The 18,764-nt window shown below is 34.8% G+C and overlaps 1 protein-coding gene across 27 annotated transcripts in view; it reads left to right on the top strand.

Moving 5' to 3' along the window:
- trol (terribly reduced optic lobes) overlaps nt 1-18,764 on the top strand; it is a 743,500-nt gene that overhangs the window by 442,846 nt on the left and 281,890 nt on the right. For 20 of the 27 annotated variants that reach the window (XM_085823935.1, XM_085823887.1, XM_085823928.1 and 17 more), the window contains 3 exons: nt 7,885-8,001; nt 11,884-12,000; nt 12,162-12,281. The exons of 1 other annotated variant lie outside the window; for it this stretch is intronic. In XM_085823935.1, the coding sequence (XP_085680061.1) occupies nt 7,885-8,001; nt 11,884-12,000; nt 12,162-12,281 (354 nt within the window). The remainder of the gene's footprint in view (nt 1-7,884; nt 8,002-11,883; nt 12,001-12,161; nt 12,282-18,764) is intronic. 6 more of the 27 variants (XM_085823931.1, XM_085823877.1, XM_085823941.1 and 3 more) reach the window with 3 other exon arrangements.

Genomic DNA, 18,764 nt, shown 5'->3' with positions numbered 1-18,764 from the left:
CTAAAGAGCGGCTAAAGTCTACCCCTCCTTCCGCTCCTTCAAGTTACGCTCGACTGTCTGAATATTCGCTAATTTCCAATGCGGGTTAGTTAAGCTTAAAGATGACTGCATGAAGCAAATTTTTTGTCTTCTGATTTCAGAAATGTTCCTCTTTTTTACTTAAATTACTTTGCTTGCAATATCTGTTAAGAGAAAACTGATATACAATGAAAATTTAGAAAATGTTTAGAATTTAGATTTAAATTATTTAAATATCAATATGAGTGGAAAAATAAATTGTATTTATTATTAGGTTCCGAGCGAATACAATAAATATACCGTATTATTATTTATTTTCTCTATTTTGAACTGAAATTTCATCATTAAATCTTGTAATATACGAGGGCCATCCAGGAAGTAGATTACGTTTCCATCTGTGTCCGCTAGGGGCGGGGCTAGCGCGGCCATCTTGGGGTCAGAGCGTTGCGCAGCTCAGTCTGCATCTAGCCGTGCTAGTGAGAGGTTCGTGCTGTGCTCCGTTCAGATACTGTGACGGTTTGAAATGTCTGCATTAATTGAAAATCCCGCGAGCTGCGAGGTGCGCTCAGTAATAAGGTTTCTGACTGCAAAAAACTGTAAACCGATAGAAATCTATCGGCAGCTTCGTGAAGTGTATGGGGACAACATTATCACTGAAGGTGGAGTGCGTCAGTGGGTCATAAGATTTCAAAATGGCCGAACCAATGTTCACGACGAAGATCAAAGTGGGAGACCCAGCATAGTGACCGCCGAACTTCTCGGAAAAGTCGATGCTAAAGTCCGTGAAAATCGAAATTTCACAATAACGGAACTTTCTTTGAGTTTTCCACAAATTTCGCGAAGTTTGTTGCACGAAATCATCAGCGAAAAGCTTGGTTACCACAAGTTTTGTGCAAGATGGATTCCAAAAATCTTGACAGAGGACCACAAAAATCAGCGAATGGCTGCAGCGTTGAACTTTTTGGACGCTTACCATAAGGATGGTGACTCTTTACTCGATCGCATCGTTACTGGTGACGAAACATGGGTGAAACATGTGAACTGTGAAACGAAATTGCAATCAATGCAGTGGGGGCACACAAGTTCTCCCCAAAAACCCAAGAAATGCATGCAAACAATGTCGGCAAGGAAGATGATGGCGACTGTTTTTTGGGACAGAAAAGGTGTAATTTTGGTGGACTTCCTGGAAAGAGGCACTACAATAAACTCTCAAAGGTATTGCCAAACTCTCCCAAAACTCAGAAGAGCAATTCAAAACAAGCGCAGAGGAATGTTGAGCTCTAAGATCTTGTTGATTCACGACAACGCCCGGCCTCACACGGCAAATGTCACTCGTAAAGTTCTTGAATCTTTTAAGTGGGAGTTGTTTCCTCATCCGCCGTACAGTCCCGACCTGGCACCGAGCGACTTCCACCTATTCCCAGCAATGAAGAAGTGGCTGGCTATGCAGCGTTTTGATGACGACGCACAGCTGCAAGAAGAGGTAACGAAGTGGTTGAAGCGCAGGCGGCCGAATTTTTCGACGAAGGAATTTCCAAGCTCGTACATCGCTACGATAAATGCCTTAATTTGTATGGTGACTATGTAGAAAAGTAGTATTTGAGTGTGGCTTTCATCTGTATATAATAAAATTTGTTTCCTATACTTTGTTTATTTTTTTATTCCAAAACGTAATCTACTTTCTGGATAGCCCTCGTAGTTTAGTTCTTCATAGTTTTTTTTCCCCTCATTGTAAACTAGTTCTGTAAATTGAACTATTATTTAAAATTAAAAACAAAACAAAACAAAAAAAAAAAAAAAAAAAAAAAAAGTAATTATTTTCCATGGTTGAGGTAATGCTTATTCTCTCTTAATAAGTATTTCATTTCTCATATTTTAAATTACAAGTCAAATTTTTAAGGTTATGCAGTTGTGTATGATGTAATTAGACAGGTGCTTATTTTTTTTCTTAAAATGTGCTTGAAAAGTGCTTATAGGTGCTTATTTTTTTAACTAAAATGTGGCTACGAACCCTGTTTAATGCAAAAAGTACGTCCTTTCATTTTGTAATGGAATTGTTTTACGTTTTCTGGTTGATAAATGAATTTGTTGCTGATTTAATATTTCCATGCTTTACAGATTTATTTAGATATATAAATTAGTAGTTTGGCTGCAGTAATTGTAAATTAGAAGAGGACAACTTTGTCAGTTACTGCAGAGGAATTTTTGTTCTGTATATGGAAGAAATTACAGTAAGAGCTGAATTATCCAAAAAGCTCAATTCTGAATGCCGTTTACATCAAAATTCCAGATAGTAGAGCATATAAAAAGTACAATTCATGGTAGAAAAGGTGAATGAAAGAAATTTATAGTCTAAAATTATAAAAACAATCACCTTATTTGTTATAACTTAAATATCAAAAACCTACATTTAAATTTTGTAAAACTGGGGAAAGGGCTCATTTTAGGCATAATAGTTGATGATTTTTATAAACCTTATACATATGGCAATAGAGCATTTTTTCCAGCTACGCAACAAATTTGCAATTTTTTGCAAATTTTTTGCGTTTGACAAACCTATGTGACTAAAATTTATGTGTATGCTATTTTGCAAAATTTTTGCTACTTCATCATTTCCTTGCAATATTTTTTTTTACTTTAAAAATTTTTAATACATTGTAAAACGCTTCCATGTTAAAGTAATGTATCTACTAAAATTAATTTATGATTAATAAATAAAGGTAAACAATTTATTTAGGCTTAAATAGAAGTTGACATCTGGTAATCCTGAGATCACTGAACAGGTGCAAACAGTTTTCAGCCCTAGTCACTGATGTTTTCACCTGTTTGATTGATTGCTTTGCTTAATCTTTGCCAATAAACAATGAAAATATAGAAAGGTTTTTATCAACAGTCGCTTCAACCAAAACCAAACATTCAAATCCAATGTGTTTGGGATGCCTAGATTCCATACTTTGTATGAAGATGTCATTAGAAGAAAAAGAAATCTTCTGTGTTTACTTTGTAAACTCCCCATGAATTCATATATATATATATATATAGCTCAGATGTTTATAAAAAGAAAGAAATGAGAGTAAGGAACCAAGAAAATGAACAGGATAGTGATGAGTTATTAAATTAAATTTTCTTTAAAAAACTTTAATATAAAAAATATGTATTTTCATTTAATTTGTTTTCCACCTAAAGTTTAAAAAATTAAACAATTGTATTATGATAATATGGTGTGTAATATATTTTATTTGAGTTCAAGTACTGCTTGGTTTATTTTAAAATGAAGAAAAGTGTTATTAAAATTAATTATTCAGATCAAACACAAGATAATAATTTGGTGTGAAAAATTCATTTTTCAATGACTTTGGATACGCTATCTTACAGTACAGTGAAATATGACTTCAGTAGACTTTTTTGAGGCAACCGCTTCTGAAGTGGTCTGTATTTTTGAGAACATAATTTTACTTAGCTCATTAAAACCATTACCTCCACAGAAAATGAAAATTTCCTAAAATTTATTAGTTTCAAAGAGTGTTTGTTCTATTACATATTTTATTTCAAATGTTAGATTAATTTTAGAATGAAACTAATCTGGCGTGAGAGTGGTACTGCTTATCATACAGAAAATATCCAGGAAAGGACCAATACCGACATTAGAACTGATAAATATTCTTTCAGCAAAGCAGAGTTAAAACTTTAAAAGTTAAAAAATGAATGTCTGTTTATAATTAGAATAACTATCTCACTGTATCTATAAAATTCCAAGACATCATTCTTAATGCTTTTTTCCTTCTTTAAATTCTGTTACAAAATCTATATTAAGTGCAAAGAACAACTTTTATATATTTATTTAACATATTTTTTTTTCTTTTCCCTGTTAAAAAATTCTGCTAATGTAGGGAAGATATGTAGTTTCACAAATTGATACCAAAAATAATGTATACTCGAGTTGTTTGTCTTTTGTGCAAAGGGCAATTTAAAAATTTATCCCCCCCTCCAGTTCTATGGTGATAACGACCAACATGAGACCTGAGTGCAGTATTGGGTACTCAATCAGAGAAAGAAATTAAATTAATTATCCTGAGTATTATATTGCTAAGAACTAAACAATTGAGATGACTTAAAAATTAAAGCAAACTCTTTTTTATTAATAATATTACTAATCATCAGAAATTTAACTATGAACGAATGGGGATTTTATTAGTAATCAGAATCTGATGAAGTTAAACAAGTCAACCAGGGAGAATGGAAAATTCACTGAAATGTATTAACAATTAACCGTTTGAGTCCGGCATGCGCTTCACTTGTCGTATGCCAAAAATACGGCGCAGCACGTTTGTATCGAGAATGTGAAGATGCTGCTGTTTGTTAATATACTTGAAAAAAAAAAAAAAAAAATTGAAAATGGAAAAAAAATTATTGAAAATGGAAAAAAAATTATTGAAAATGGAAAAAAAAAAAAAAATATTGAAAATTGAAAAAAAAAATAATTGCTATATTTAATTGCTTTCGCATCAGGAGGAGGGGCATGCTTTGGTCCAGGTACTTCAGAAAAAGTATTCGATTCGTTCAGAAAAATTGTATCCACGAGTAAAAACTCATCAATAATATCGTCATCGGAGGTACTTGCAGTTACTTCATCATCATCACTGCTATCACTAATAACTCGTAATCTCTTAGAACAAATGATGATGTCACGTCCACTATCACTTTCAAGGTCATTACTGTACTCTTCATTATCACTTCTCATAACATAGTCACTTTCAAATGAATCAGAACTTGACATGGGTTATTTCGCAATTATCAGTATAGCACTTGATAAAAAAAAATAAAACAATTTCCAATTCCTATAAAACAACTGCTCTCAATAATTGCGTAAAGTATACTAACCAGCAGCAGCATCTTCGCATTCTCGATACAAAACAAAAGAAGCGCTATTGCGCTGCACCGTATTTTTGGCATATGACAAGTGAAGTGTGATAGCGCTTCGCCGGACTCAAACGGTTAAAATAAAGCAAAAAATAATTAATTAGAGAAGTGAACTTCCAACTGAAAAAAAAATTAGTACTAAAGCACTAACAATCCAAACATGAGGAAGCATTTAACAATGGATATGGACAAACTAATTTAAAAATAAAAACCTAAATTAACTGAAAATTGATTAAAGAAAAAAAGTGAATGCTTAAACAATGGGTAATTAGCAATATTCTTTTAAAATGTTGGATGAAACTAATATATACAGTTAAAAGGACCAACAATCGAATTGCAATCAATAACTTAGGGAATGAAATTTACAGTGAAGTTAAAAGTCATGTGAACATATGAAATTATGTCACTAAAATTACGTGATTACTGACATTATGTGCTACCTTTTGAGACTTTTCAATTTTTCTTCTGTTACTTAATTTGAAAATTTCTGCAGCATGTTGCCAAACTTGCACCAATCATTCTAATAAAAGTTTATAAGAGCAGATACTTCTTAATATATTTATATATTGATGAGGTACAAGTTATTGGTATAGCACACAGAAAATGTAAAATCACTTATCATAATTTTACATGTTGCATCATCATTGCATCTATGTTTTTGAATCAAGTCATACATAGTATTCATTACTTTCACAGTACATAATATATCATACATAGTATTATTTTTCTTGATGCCAGGAACCAATAAGTTTGCAAATATTCTACTGCATGCTATTCTGTAGAAGGCAGGTCTCAGATTTTAATCATCTTCTGAAAATGGAAAGGGGCAAAAAAAAAAAAAAAAAATTGAACTGCTGTTAACTTATATCCTTCTTTACAACAATTAAACTGTCTTACCAAGAATTTTTCAGTGTACATAAAATCTAGGTGAAGATCTTATGATTGTGTTGTGATGCCACACTTATCTATTATTGGGACTAAATCCCACTGTACATGCTTTATAATGGCTTTACAAATCTCTCATTTGCTTAATGAGAGATTTCTAGGAGAAAAGAGTTTCTAAAATACTGCGGTTACTTGAATAGTTAGTTGAGCTTTTACTGTATAAGCCAGTTTTTTACAGAATATAAAATCATTCTTCCTTTGCAGTGTAAACAAATAATTCTTATCCTTTTTTTTTTTAAACTATTTCATTTTATTTATATTAATAAGGAAAGAAACATATTACAGTGGCTTCCATGAAATAACCAAAAATATGATTTAGTGGTTATGATGGGGCAAGAACTGGACAAATTGGCAAATGTGTTTGCAGTTAAGTTCAGTAACAATTTCTTTGCATATATACTATATATGGCAAATTGTGCTTCTCATCTGAAACATAGACCAAATTCACCTTTTGTGCTTTGTCACTTAAAATATAGATTTGTTTTTAAAATTTAAATCAATACTTGTTGTTTTAAGATTTCGGACAAATTATTTTTTTAATAGCCTTATTTAATGATACTTGTTAACATCTCCTTGATTAAGACACAATAACACGCCGAATAAATACTAATTCAGAAGTCAAACAACAAAAATCAGCGTTATACCTACAAAATTTTCACAGGACTAGTTTCGATGGTTTTACCGAACCATCATCTTGAGCCGCAAATGCCATTTGCGGTTTTGCAGCTGAAGATGATGGTTCGGTAAAACCATCGAAACTAGTCCTGTGAAAATTTTGTAGGTATAACGCTGATTTTTGTTGTTTGACTTCTGAATTAACATCTCCTTGGTCAGGTTTTTTTTTTAATTGCTGAAAGTTAATACATGTTTTATCCTAAATTCAAAGAGGCAGATAATTTTATCAGCAAGCAGTTTTTTGCTGCAGGTTATACATGTAATATCCTATTCACTGATCTCCAGTTTTTGCAGCAATGCACCCAAATTTTAATTTAAAAAGTATTCTTTGCTTCTGCATATATCAAATCTGTTGTTTTGGGGGTGTTTAAGATTAGTGACTAAATAAAAAGAACAGTTAAAAATACTTAAAAAAGTGTTTTGGAAAGTAGTTTTACAATGTTACCATGATAATAGCTTGACAGTCTTTTTTGACTAAGCCACCAAGTTGATATAGTAATTAGAGGAGCATATTGTGATACCAAAGGACCCAGGTGTGAATCCTGGAGAAGGCATAGATGTAAATTGTCTACCCCTTCATAGGAGGTAACAATGGCCACCTAATTGGCTGCCTCCATAATATAATGACTACCGCTTCCAGCCTTTTTAATGGCGAAAGCTAAAAATGCCTAGTGCTCGCCGAAAAAAATCTGTCTTGACCATCAAAGCGTAAAAATCTTATTGAAATAATTTATTGTCGATTATTTTATTACTTATTTTGTTAAAAAAATTATCGTGGCTATTTTATTCATTGCCTTTAAAACTTACACTCTGAATCCACCATAAAGTTATTTTGACATGGAGCAATAACTAAGGAAAGTGAAATTATCAAACATACAAAATGATTGTGTTTTCCATTCGAGGTGGAAATCTCCCTGAAAAACTGTGAAGAAAGGGAGACTAGCTATTAGAAATATTCTGAAATACAAAAAATAATCCCTGAATAAAAGAAGATGTGTAAATAACAATGAAATCACTTTCAATCAAGCATTTTTACTCTCCATTGCATGATATGCAATGCAGACCATGTGGGTACGAAAGAGCCAAACATGTGATGTGTGTAGCTGATCATGAATGGGTTAAAAACCATAAAAGTAGATAACTGACACATTCTCAAACTTTTTTATTTTACAGCTTTTAATTTCTTACTTTTGTTATGTTTATTTGCTGTAATGCCATGCTGTTTGTTTCTGTTATGGCTCTTCAAACTTTTGTTAACCTAACTAATGCATCAGTAACCATCCTAAGTTTAATGCTTATGTGACAGTATGTGCTTTGCCTCCCCAGAACCAAAAGCTTGTCAATCAGATGAATTCAGATGTCAGGATGGCCAGTGCATTGAAAGTAATCTGCGGTGTAATAGGCAGTATGACTGCAGAGATGGCAGTGATGAACAGGATTGTGGTAGGTTAATGCTGGGAAATTAGTTTCTTTTTTTTTTTCATATGCTATTTTATTTATCTTAATTCAATATATCATTTTAGCGCTTTTTTGTATTGTTTATATAGTTTTTTAAATTGCTTTAAATTTATCATATATTTAGCTAATGAACTGAAGCTTTGGCTGTTTTAATTCTTTAATTTTTTGCCTTTTGTTTTACTTTTAGCTGGTTCTTTGATTTTAATTGTTTTTATCAACTTTTTCATTTAGTTCTTCTTAGGAAAAGTAAAACAATACCCAACTAGTTATATATATATAAAAAAAAAATTACTATTCGTAGAGCATAGGTATTTCACAGAGCAAAATGCAGCAATATGAACATTAAACATATTTATTCTGATTATTTCATGCACACAAAACTTCTGTTTCTTTTGAGTAAGACATTTTTATAATTTACTGTTATACAGCATGTCTATAATGAAAGAACCCTACTATAAAGCTGCCTAAAAGCAAAACCAGTGATCAGAAAATTCTGAAATTTTGTGACGGACTTAATGAAGGGATGACAATTTTTGCAGAGGGGAAAAAATAGTTACAGATAGTCACCAGAGGGCATTTTACTTTAAAAAACCTATAGTAAAAATGTAAATTTTTGTCAACATCATGCAGCAGCTGTTATAAAACCTAGAAATGATTGCAGAGATCTGTTTTCAATGTGCTTGTTGCTCACAATCACAATAAGTGTGTGAGATCGCACTTTGTTAGTAAAATTGTTTTACCAAAACAATAATTTCGCAGTAGCTGCTGTACTTAAATTTCAGACCTTGAAGGGGATTCTAAAAGGCCCAATGAATGTTAAAAATCTTTGGAAAATGATAATGAAATTTGAAGAAACAGGATCGTTTTCTGTTCGTCCTGAAAGAGGAGGAAAACCTGTTAGCGCTTCAGGTCATAGAGGACACAGCTTCAAACTTTTAAGCCAGTACCAGTGTCTGGCATATAGCAGAGGAACTGGATAAATCATGTTCAACTGTTCATTTGATTATGTGGAATATCCTTCAGTATTAACCTTACAAACTTTTACTAATGCAGCTTTTGCTTCCACATTATTTTGATGCATGACTCCAGTTCTCACTTCAGTTTCTTGCTCACTTTAAAGTTGATTCAGAATGGTCTTGGAATATCCTCTGGACAGACAAAGTACATTTTCATTTGGACGGTGCAATGAATACTCACAACTGCCAAATTTGGGAATAAGAAAATTAGAGGTTCCATTGCATTCACCAAAAGTGATGGTATAGTGTAGATTTTCTACATCATTTATTCTTGGCCCATACTTTTTCGAAGAGTTAAATTTCACAGGTACAGTAACATGCTCGATTGCTGCTGGAGAACAAAATTTTTCCATCTCTGCAAGCACATCAGTGCCCTGCGCACACAAGCTTTATCCAATATGAAGTTCCTCCACATATTGCACAGCGTGTTACAAATGCTCTTAAATGTCATTTTACAGAAGAACATGCATTAGCTGGCACTTTCATAATGTGTGGCCTCCTTGATCTCCCGACTTTAATCCATGTGATTTTTGTCCTTGGGGATATTTGAAACATCTGGTAAGTCGTAACAATCTAAGAATTTTACCCGATCTTAAAGCCAGCATTTCATACCATGTGCTGAACCCAGCACATACTTTGGTGCATGCCATCTTGTGATTTCAGATGGTGGCTGAAAATGATGGCCATCATGTGCAACATGTTTTTTTTGTAACAAAATTTGTAAAATTGTAAAACTATTTTAAAGATGTGGCTAAATGTATAATTTATTAATATAATGCACTCTGGTGATGCTATTTGTAACTAATTTTTTTTTTCTGAAGGAAATTGTAATACAGTAGAATTCCAGAAATCCACAAAGCTTGGGGCCAGAGGTTGTGCGGATTTTAGGATTTTGCGGATTTCAGAACAGAAAAAAAAAAAAATCATAATATTCAGACTAAAAGTGCAAAATAAATAAGGCGTATTAGATACATTTAATTAAATTATTATATAAATTATTGCAATAACTTACTATTACATACATAAACTGATTTTATTATTCATTGTATTACATATACATAGCATCAAGGTTTGCTGATTTCGCCTCATGTAAAGATTTCTGGTTTCAGATTACGGTGTTAGAATCACTGTTGCTGTAAAATTTCAATGGCTTTTCTTTATTTTTCCGTATATCATACACAATCATATCGCAATTCCATACGATTCTGCTATAAACCGAGGAGTAGCACCTGTCTCCATCTTTTGCAGAATTTGCACTTTTTGCATTACCGTCAATGCAACGTGTTTACGTTTTTCAGCATTGCAAGCAGTAAAATCATGAGTGCATCTGCACGCTGGAGAATATATTTTTCCCCTGTAGAATGTTGCCATTCCTCGCTTTTAAATAGTTGAGTTTGTTAATAAAAAATTTGTTAAAGTTTTACAAAATATGAAATAAATATTAAAACAAATTCCAAATTTGGGCTTCCAGATGCCCATATTAAGGTGGAAATGTGCGTTATTCAAAATTGGATGGCTCTAGGTACTGTTTTATCACAATGCGAAAAACATACATGCATGTATGCAGATTCTTCATTATTTAATTTCTTTAGATATAATGCAGGGCGTTAATATTTGGTGGTAGCAATTTGAAAAGTGAATCGGACGTTTATAGTGAACCAACACAAAATGCCAAAATGAAAATAATATTCAGGGTAAATTGCCCCTTTGGGAGGGAACACTTTTTGACCTTTTCTAGTGCTTTGATGCATTATTTTCTCAGTAACAAGAAATGCATCAAAATATGCGCCCCTATGTTACTTCCAGACTATATCGATAGTACTTATATGTTTAAATGAACTGAGTCTTATGTGTTTGTGCATTAAAAGATTTTAAAATATAAATTTAAAAATTATGTTTGTGCATCCATAAATTCTCTAGATAGTTTAATAGTATATGTTCTGAATTCTACTAGTTGTAAATTAATTCATAATGGCAGTAAACTTCATAAAACATAGACTCTTGGTGCCATATCATTAATTTAATGATCCTTCAGAGCATGATTTGTTGCTAAGATTGGTATCATTGATTTTGATATTGGAAAATTGAAAATCTGTAGGTGCACTATATAAAGGTATTAAACTCGTGAGTTTTGTGTCAAGTCTTCTTTCAGGAGATCCACTGAAGCTAATAGATAATCTGCTTTCATTAAAAAGAAATTCTGAGAGTATCTTAGAAGCTGTGCATAAGAAATAGATGCATTAATTACGTCATGTTTTGTAACACAACTTCAGCAACAAACATTGAAAACACTTTTAACCATCCTGAATTTCACAGTTTAAAATGTCTCTGAAACTTATTTAATTTATCAAATTTATAAATCTTAAAATATTAACTGTAGTATTGTTATTAACGCCTTTTTCATCATCTTTATTTATTAATGTAAAAAAATCATAGATTAGCACTTTTAAATCTCAGATTTCTGGAAATTCCTTTAGTTAAACATCCTTCATAAAACTTCTGGTTGCCAATGATGTACAGAAGCAGTTTTAAAAATTTCAAATGATGTTCAGATTTAGCTGTTTCTAAAACTTTAAAAAACATGAAAGAAATAAATTTATTTGTATTTGATAGTAAAACAAATCATTGAAATTTTCTAAAATGAAACATTTTGTTGTAAGCATTTTTATGATTAATGTTTTAGTTACAGCATGCTTGCTGCTTAAAAATTCATTTAGAATAAAGTATTTGTACTTAAATATTTTATTCAAATTTATAATATATTTTTAGATATTCATTTATAGTGCAGCTAAAGCAAAAATGTTTTTAAATATATATTAAAAAAATATTTTCATGTTTGTAATTTGTTTAGTTAGTCCATCTTGTCAACCAAACCAGTTTCCTTGTTCTGATGGCCAGTGTATAGACAGTAGTTTAAAATGCAATAGAAATTATGATTGTCGAGATGGTTCTGATGAATTGAATTGTGGTATGATAAAGTATTTTTATTTCATTTTGATTTGACTTTTTAATTTTATTTTATTAGCTTATTTTGTTTCTGTTTGGTATTTTTTATATATTTTAATTTTTTAGTTTTTTATTTTAATTTCATTTATTTTTTTAGATTAAATTTATATTTTTATTTCACAGTTAGTGAAGCGTGTAGTGAAAATCAGTTTCGTTGTACTAATGGCCAGTGTATTGATACAAGTTTAAGATGTGATAGAAAATATGATTGCATTGATGGCTCAGATGAAACAACTTGTAATGGTGTGTGTTTTAATTGTTCTAATGTAATGGTGTGGTCATATTAATTATGCCTGTTTTAGAATGCTTTTAAGGTAGCCTCATTTATGTTTTAAATTTTATCCCTTTAATTAAATGAGCAAATATTTCTTTATAGCATGCTAAAATGCTTTAATTATTTGGTGGGGGTATTATAAAGTGGATTCAGTAGCTGCTTTTTTAAAGGTAATCTTACCACTGTGCTAAACATCTGTTATTTTAAATAATTATATGTTTTTGTAACTATGAAGACGTGATAAAGTACTAGTGCTTAAGTCTGAAATGTTATTTATTAAGATTCCTGTTAAAAGAATGGTGTATTCAAATAAATTCTGTATGGTTGCTGAATTGTACAAGTTCAAAGATATTTTATTAATTGAGTATTGGAAGTATGTGAATTTGTTATGCATTAAAAATAATTTAGAAATTTTTTAATTGTTACAAAATTTTAGAACAGTGGTATAAAATTGTGTTAAGATTACATGACAAATGAAGTAACTTCCTATTTTTGCTGCAACAGGTTGCATATCAAAGACTGGCATTTTTAAAGTTATTCTGTAGGAAGTAATATATAGCATGTTAAGAAGCTTCATATGCAGCAGAAAAGTGGAAATGACTATAGCCTCTTTCACAAAAGCAGATTTATTGAGTCTTGAAAATCTGTTTTAACTAGAATTGGCAGGTTGTTAAATTGAGTGTAGTTTCTTTTTTATTTGTATTCTCTTGGGGACAGAGCAGATGGGGAATTTTTCTCATTTTGCATTGCTCAGGTTGTTTTGTGATATGCATTACTAGCTTAATTGCCTTAAATTATCTGCTCACAGGAATTGAAAGCTTTGATTAATATTTAAGGAGTGGAATTTGTTCAATAATAATTTGATGGGACTATCTGGATAAGAATATTTTCAAGCTTGAGAAATTTTATACAAATCGGAAATTTAAGTGAGTGAGTGCACCGCTATGATGGCTTCCGACCATGGACATGAACCAAACGGAATTATATACCATCACGGCGGGGAAGACTCCAGAGTAACAAGGTTGAATATTATATACTAATAACAGTTTTTACATATTGTTAACTGCACGGCACTAAGCGTTATTCTGGTTATCTGCTTTAAGTTCTGAACTTTTGAAACATTATAATATTATCCACGGTTGTTTCTGCCTAGGCAATGTCCTGAGATTTTCTCTATTTTATCAAGGGCTATTCTGTTTTTGAGTGTGTTAGTCATCCACATTGCCCAGGCACAGTCCGCTGGTTTCTTCAAGTGCCAGGTTCTTGTATGTACACAATGGAAGTAATAATGGTCCGTGTCGCCTTCCTCTCTGCATTCGCAGAAAGGAGTATCCCTAAGTCTGAATCTGTTCAGGTATACTGGGAATGGTCCATGACCTGTCAAGAACTGTGTTAGGCTAGCACAGTGGGTCTTTATTTCCATGTTAACTTTTGGCAGTAAGCGAAATGTCCTTCGTCCTACCTCTGCCTCTGTCCATCTACTTTGCCAATTTTGTAGCAGACTTGTCAAAGTTGTTCTCTTAATATGAGACCAAGGAAGTTTAGTTGGTCTTTCTAATATATCCGTGCAGTTGGCTGCCTGCTTGGCCAGTAGGTCAGCGGCTTCATTGCCTTGAATCCCTGTGTGAGCGGGAACCCATTTTAAAGTGGGTCTTTGTGAAATAGGCATTGTCAGGAGCTGTTTCTGAATTCTGTATACCAATGAACTCCGGCTGTTTTGACTTGCGATAGCCGCCAGACTTGATGCTGAATCACTGAGTATGGAGAATTTCTCCTGTTGACATGTGTTCGCATATCTAATTGCAGCACTGATAGCTAGAAGCTCTGCTTGGTATACCAAGTTGTTCGAGCCTAATTTCCTTTTCCACTCGAATGTTACAACTCCATTTTCTAGTCTACAGAAGGCGCTGCCCGTGCCGTTCTCAATTTTGGAGCCATCTGTGAAAAGGTTATTACTGTACCTCTGAATTGGTTGGTCGTTTATACTGATACCGTCAGAGAGATTAAAAGCTGCTGGATGAAAGTTATTGCAGTTGTTTTGCTCCTCATAGTCCGAGTGGTGATAACTATGACCCCAGAGTGTTGAAGTTTGACCCAGCCTGGTAACCCTTACGATAGCTGCCTCCCTTTCTACTATCAAATCTAGGGGAGGAATTCCTGCTAGTTGTTGTAGGGCTAGTGTTGACGTGGTATGGTAGGCCCTGCATACTTGAAGTAGCTGCTGTCTCTGAATAGAGAGCAGGGATCTTTTCATATGAGAGGTAAGTTCGCCACCCCAGATTGCTGCTCCATAAGTTATTACTCTTTCTGTTATGGTTCTATGCCAAATTTTTAGTAGCTTAGATGAGATACCCCATTTATGTGAAGTCATGTGTCTCTTGTTGCTTAGGATGCTAATTCGAGTCTTAAGATTCCTGACATGTGGCATCCAAGAAAGTCTGTTGTCAAGTAATAGCCCAAGATATTTCAATTGGGGGAAACATTTTACCGGTATCCCATGGAGTTTCATGCTTGGGTTGCGTCTTAGCTGCCTGCTGCGTCCTATGAGCAAAGCTTTAGTTTTCTCTGCCGAAATCTGAAGCTTATGTGCTCTGGCCCATTGGGAGAACAGATCAAGATAGTATTGAGATCTCATTTCGAGGTTACTCCTTCCTGCCACAACTAGCATAAAATCGTCCGCATAGGCTATGATTCGAACGTATTCTATGCTCTCAAACTGACGAAATTCCGAGTTTGCCACTATATTCCACAGTGTTGGTCCAAGGCATGACCCCTGTGGGCATCCTCTAAAGACATTTTTGACATAAATGCCACTGTCTGATGTTACTTGTACACTTCAATCTTGAAGGTACGAGCGAAGGATGGTAATAATGGCTGTTGGGCAGGCCATGTTGTGCAGCAAATTTATTACGTCTGGCCACCAAAGGGAGTCAAAGGCTCCCTTGATGTCAATGGCTATTACCAGTGAGTGCAAATTGTTATCCTTGTTCTGTTTGATAGTGGCCATTAAGTCTTTTATGGCATGTTCAGTTGAGTTGCCTATTCGGAATCCATATTGGTTGGGATGCAGGTCGTTGTTCTTTGCAGGAAAAAGTCCAATCTGTAAAGAATTGCTCTTTCCAATACCTTACCGAGCGCTGGCAGTAGACAGACTGGCCTGTAAGCTGTAAGTTCTGCCGCAGTTTTGCCTGATTTTAGGAATAACGCCACTTCTGCCAACTTCTTATTTTTAGGAAAGTACTGATGTTTCCAGCAAGCTGAAATGACCACAAGGAATAGTTTTGGGAATTCCCAGTGTATCTCTCTAATGATGATATTATCAATTCCATTCGGACCTGGAGCTTTTTTGGGTGCCAGAGTATGTATGATGTTATCCACTTCCATTTGCGTAGGAGGGAGTTCGTCTCTTCTGGTAACTTGGCGAAATTTCATACTGTAGGTTTTTCTCGCTTCCTCTTGCTCCTCTAAGAAATCCTCTTCATCATCATCAGGAAAAACTGCATTTATGATCTCACTGATTACTTCGATGTTGGATGAGGCAGTGCTATTCACCATAGGCGAAAGGGTCGTAGGACGAAACACCTTGTTACATGTTATCTTTTAAGTAGGTCCAAAGGCTTTAGTGACATTACTACAGTAAGTTCTCCATGAGATTAACTTGGCCTCTTTAATTTTTCTTTTATATAAAGCTCTGGCTTTATTGTATGTTATCATTTTGAGTTGCCGTAGATATGGATCTACCGTGGATTGGGCTTTTTTGCGAAGTGCCCGAACTCTGCTCCTCTCTGTGTTAAGCTCTGGTGACCACCAGGATATCGAGTGTTTTGCCTTAACAGATTTCAAACGATATGCTTTGTGGGCGGCTTGCACTATTTTTGTAACTAGTAAGTCGTAGAGATTATCTAAGGAGTTTCTGTCCTGGCAGTTGTTGAAATCTTTGATAAATTTCTCTACATGGGCTCGAATGTGTTCCCGTAAAACGGAATGTCCTCCAAATGCCGTTTTGAATCTTTTTTTTTATTATGTAGTCTATAGGAGTATCCAGTCTGTAAGTAATAATTTTGTGATCACTGAGTGACGGCAGGTCACTCACTGTCCAATCTTGTATGTACGGAGTTGTATTGGGAGTTGATATTGTCAGATCTGGCCACCCTCGAGCTCTAGATGTTTCAAAGGTAGGCGGTGAGTCATGAGCGTTGATGACAATGAAATGCTTACTGTCTAAGAATTCGAGTACCGCAATTCCCCTTCGGTTCTCCGAGTCAGCACCCCATAGCTGACTGGTGGCATTAAAGTCTCCTGCTATGATACAGTGTGATGCCCCAGTTAGAAGGTTAGAATTAAGTTCCTCTAATAGAGAGGTAATATCTTCGCTCGGGGGTAGATACACAGCAACAATATCAATGCTGCAATTACTAGTGTCTAGTCTGATGGAGACTGTATGCTCTGTGATTTCATTAAGAGAGGGGAGAGAGAGCCACTGTAAATAATCGCAGCTAGCTGATTCTTTGAGAGAAACGTTCTGCTGTGTGTTGGAACACTAGGAATCACTCCGTTGTAAACGTATGGCTCTTGGAAGATTCCGACATTGGCAGCAGTATGTGTCATTACTTGCAGCGTATTTATGGTTGCTGCATAGCACTTCTGCAAGTTACACTGTAAAAATCGAAGACCTGCTATATGTTTGTTTAGTGTCATCTTGGTTTAGTTCTTTGCAGTGGTCCTTCTCAGACTCTCGAAATGGGCTCCATACACTGGGCAGGAACTTGAAGTAGCTGGGTGATCTGTGCTGAAAGAGGTCCCCTTTTCAGAATTACTACTGCAGCAATTAGTGCAACTCACTTTTTCCGAGCTACACTCCTGCGTCGGATGGCTGTTACCACACTTCGCGCAAACTGGAGCGTTTTTACAGTTCCTGCTATAGTGACCGAACTCCTGGCAGTTGTAACAGCGTATGATCCTAATGTACGGACGGAGAGGACAAGACTCAAAACCCACTAAAAGATGGCCTAGCTTAACTAGGTGTTCTGCTGACTTAGTCTTAGTGTCTATGTCTATCACGCAGTTTTTCCTTCCGCTTTGCCCGGAACGGTTTGCTCGTATTTGAAAAGCACTGGGATTGAAATTGGACAGTTGGTCTACAAGTGCTGCTGTTAGATCTTCTTTTCCTAGATTCTCAGGTACTCCACAAATAATTACACTTTCCCTTCTTGGCTGGGCTCCCGAAATTCAAGTGTCTCTAGTAGTGCTGGCCTGTCCTCGATTGCCTGTTTCAGGCGTAGCAGGTGAGCTTTTTCTCGACACCGGATGAGAATCTCTCTGGACCTTGTCAGCCGAATCTGCACTAAAGTGATCCCTAGCTGGGAGGGTTTCAAATCTGCCGAAAGTTGAGCTTTAATCCCTTCGGGTGTCCGTGTGGAGTTCTTTGACCTTAATAATAGAACGTGCTCCGATAGAACTGGAGAAGATCTTGAAGGTGGAGAAGTTTTCCGCTTCTTTCGTGTCACCTCAGTGAAGGGATATTCTTTTGTGGACTGTTCTTCTGGGGCTGAGGATTCCACTGCTTGATAAGACTCGGAATGTTGAGGATTCTCGTGAGGTGGCTGTAAACTGTGTGCGAGTTGCTGTTGTTGCAGAGCCAAGACTTGTCCCTGCAGCTGGGCGAGATAAACCTCTTTTTCCGTTAACGTTATGCAAACGGTGTTCACAAAAGATGTAAATTGCTTTCTTTCAGAAGCGTTTAGTCTGCGAGATTCCTTTGCTTGTAAGATGAATAACTGGAGTTGGTTACAGATGTGGTTAATTGCTTCCAACCTGGAGTTAGGTGTCGATGTGCTAGCAGCACCTTTAACAGAAGGGGGAGAATGTTGAATATTGTGCTCCGCGCCGACTGGTGATGAGGGAGTATCCGAAGGCATAGCAAGTAAGAGAACACAATGAAGCTGCTTTCAGAGCATAAAAAACGAATGATGAGATGAATGATGGATACACATGCACCTGCAATGTTCCAGGAATACTCAGTTTACACGATAGTACTGTAAGGAAAGGTAGCGGAACACAATGAACACACTTCACGACGCTAAACTTGAATGAGGGGATGCACGATCAGATCGCATGCACTTGGGCTAGAGTACTAAGCATGTACCGTAGCAATAATAGATTAGATAGTTGCGAGAACACAATGTGTGCACTTTCACGGCACTAAAGTGGATGAGGTGATGTATAATGAAACCTCATAAGCTAATAGACTCTCTTGTATATTGAGTATGGGTTGTAGCACTCACTATAAGAGGAAAATATATATATATATATATTTGTTTTATACAAAATGTGACGCACACACTTTAACCTTATATACTAAACAGTTCTAAGTAAGCACGACTGATAATCACACACACTATTACACAGCACTGAATAATAATAAAATGACTACTAGAACATGATGCACATAC

The sequence above is a fragment of the Stegodyphus dumicola genome, chromosome 1 (assembly GCF_044657685.1).
Source record: "Stegodyphus dumicola isolate Sdum_Otavi_A_Nest chromosome 1, ASM4465768v1".
NCBI lineage: Eukaryota > Metazoa > Arthropoda > Arachnida > Araneae > Eresidae > Stegodyphus > Stegodyphus dumicola.
The sequence above is the reverse complement of the archived record's forward strand: the minus strand, read 5'-3'. Positions and strand labels throughout refer to the sequence as shown.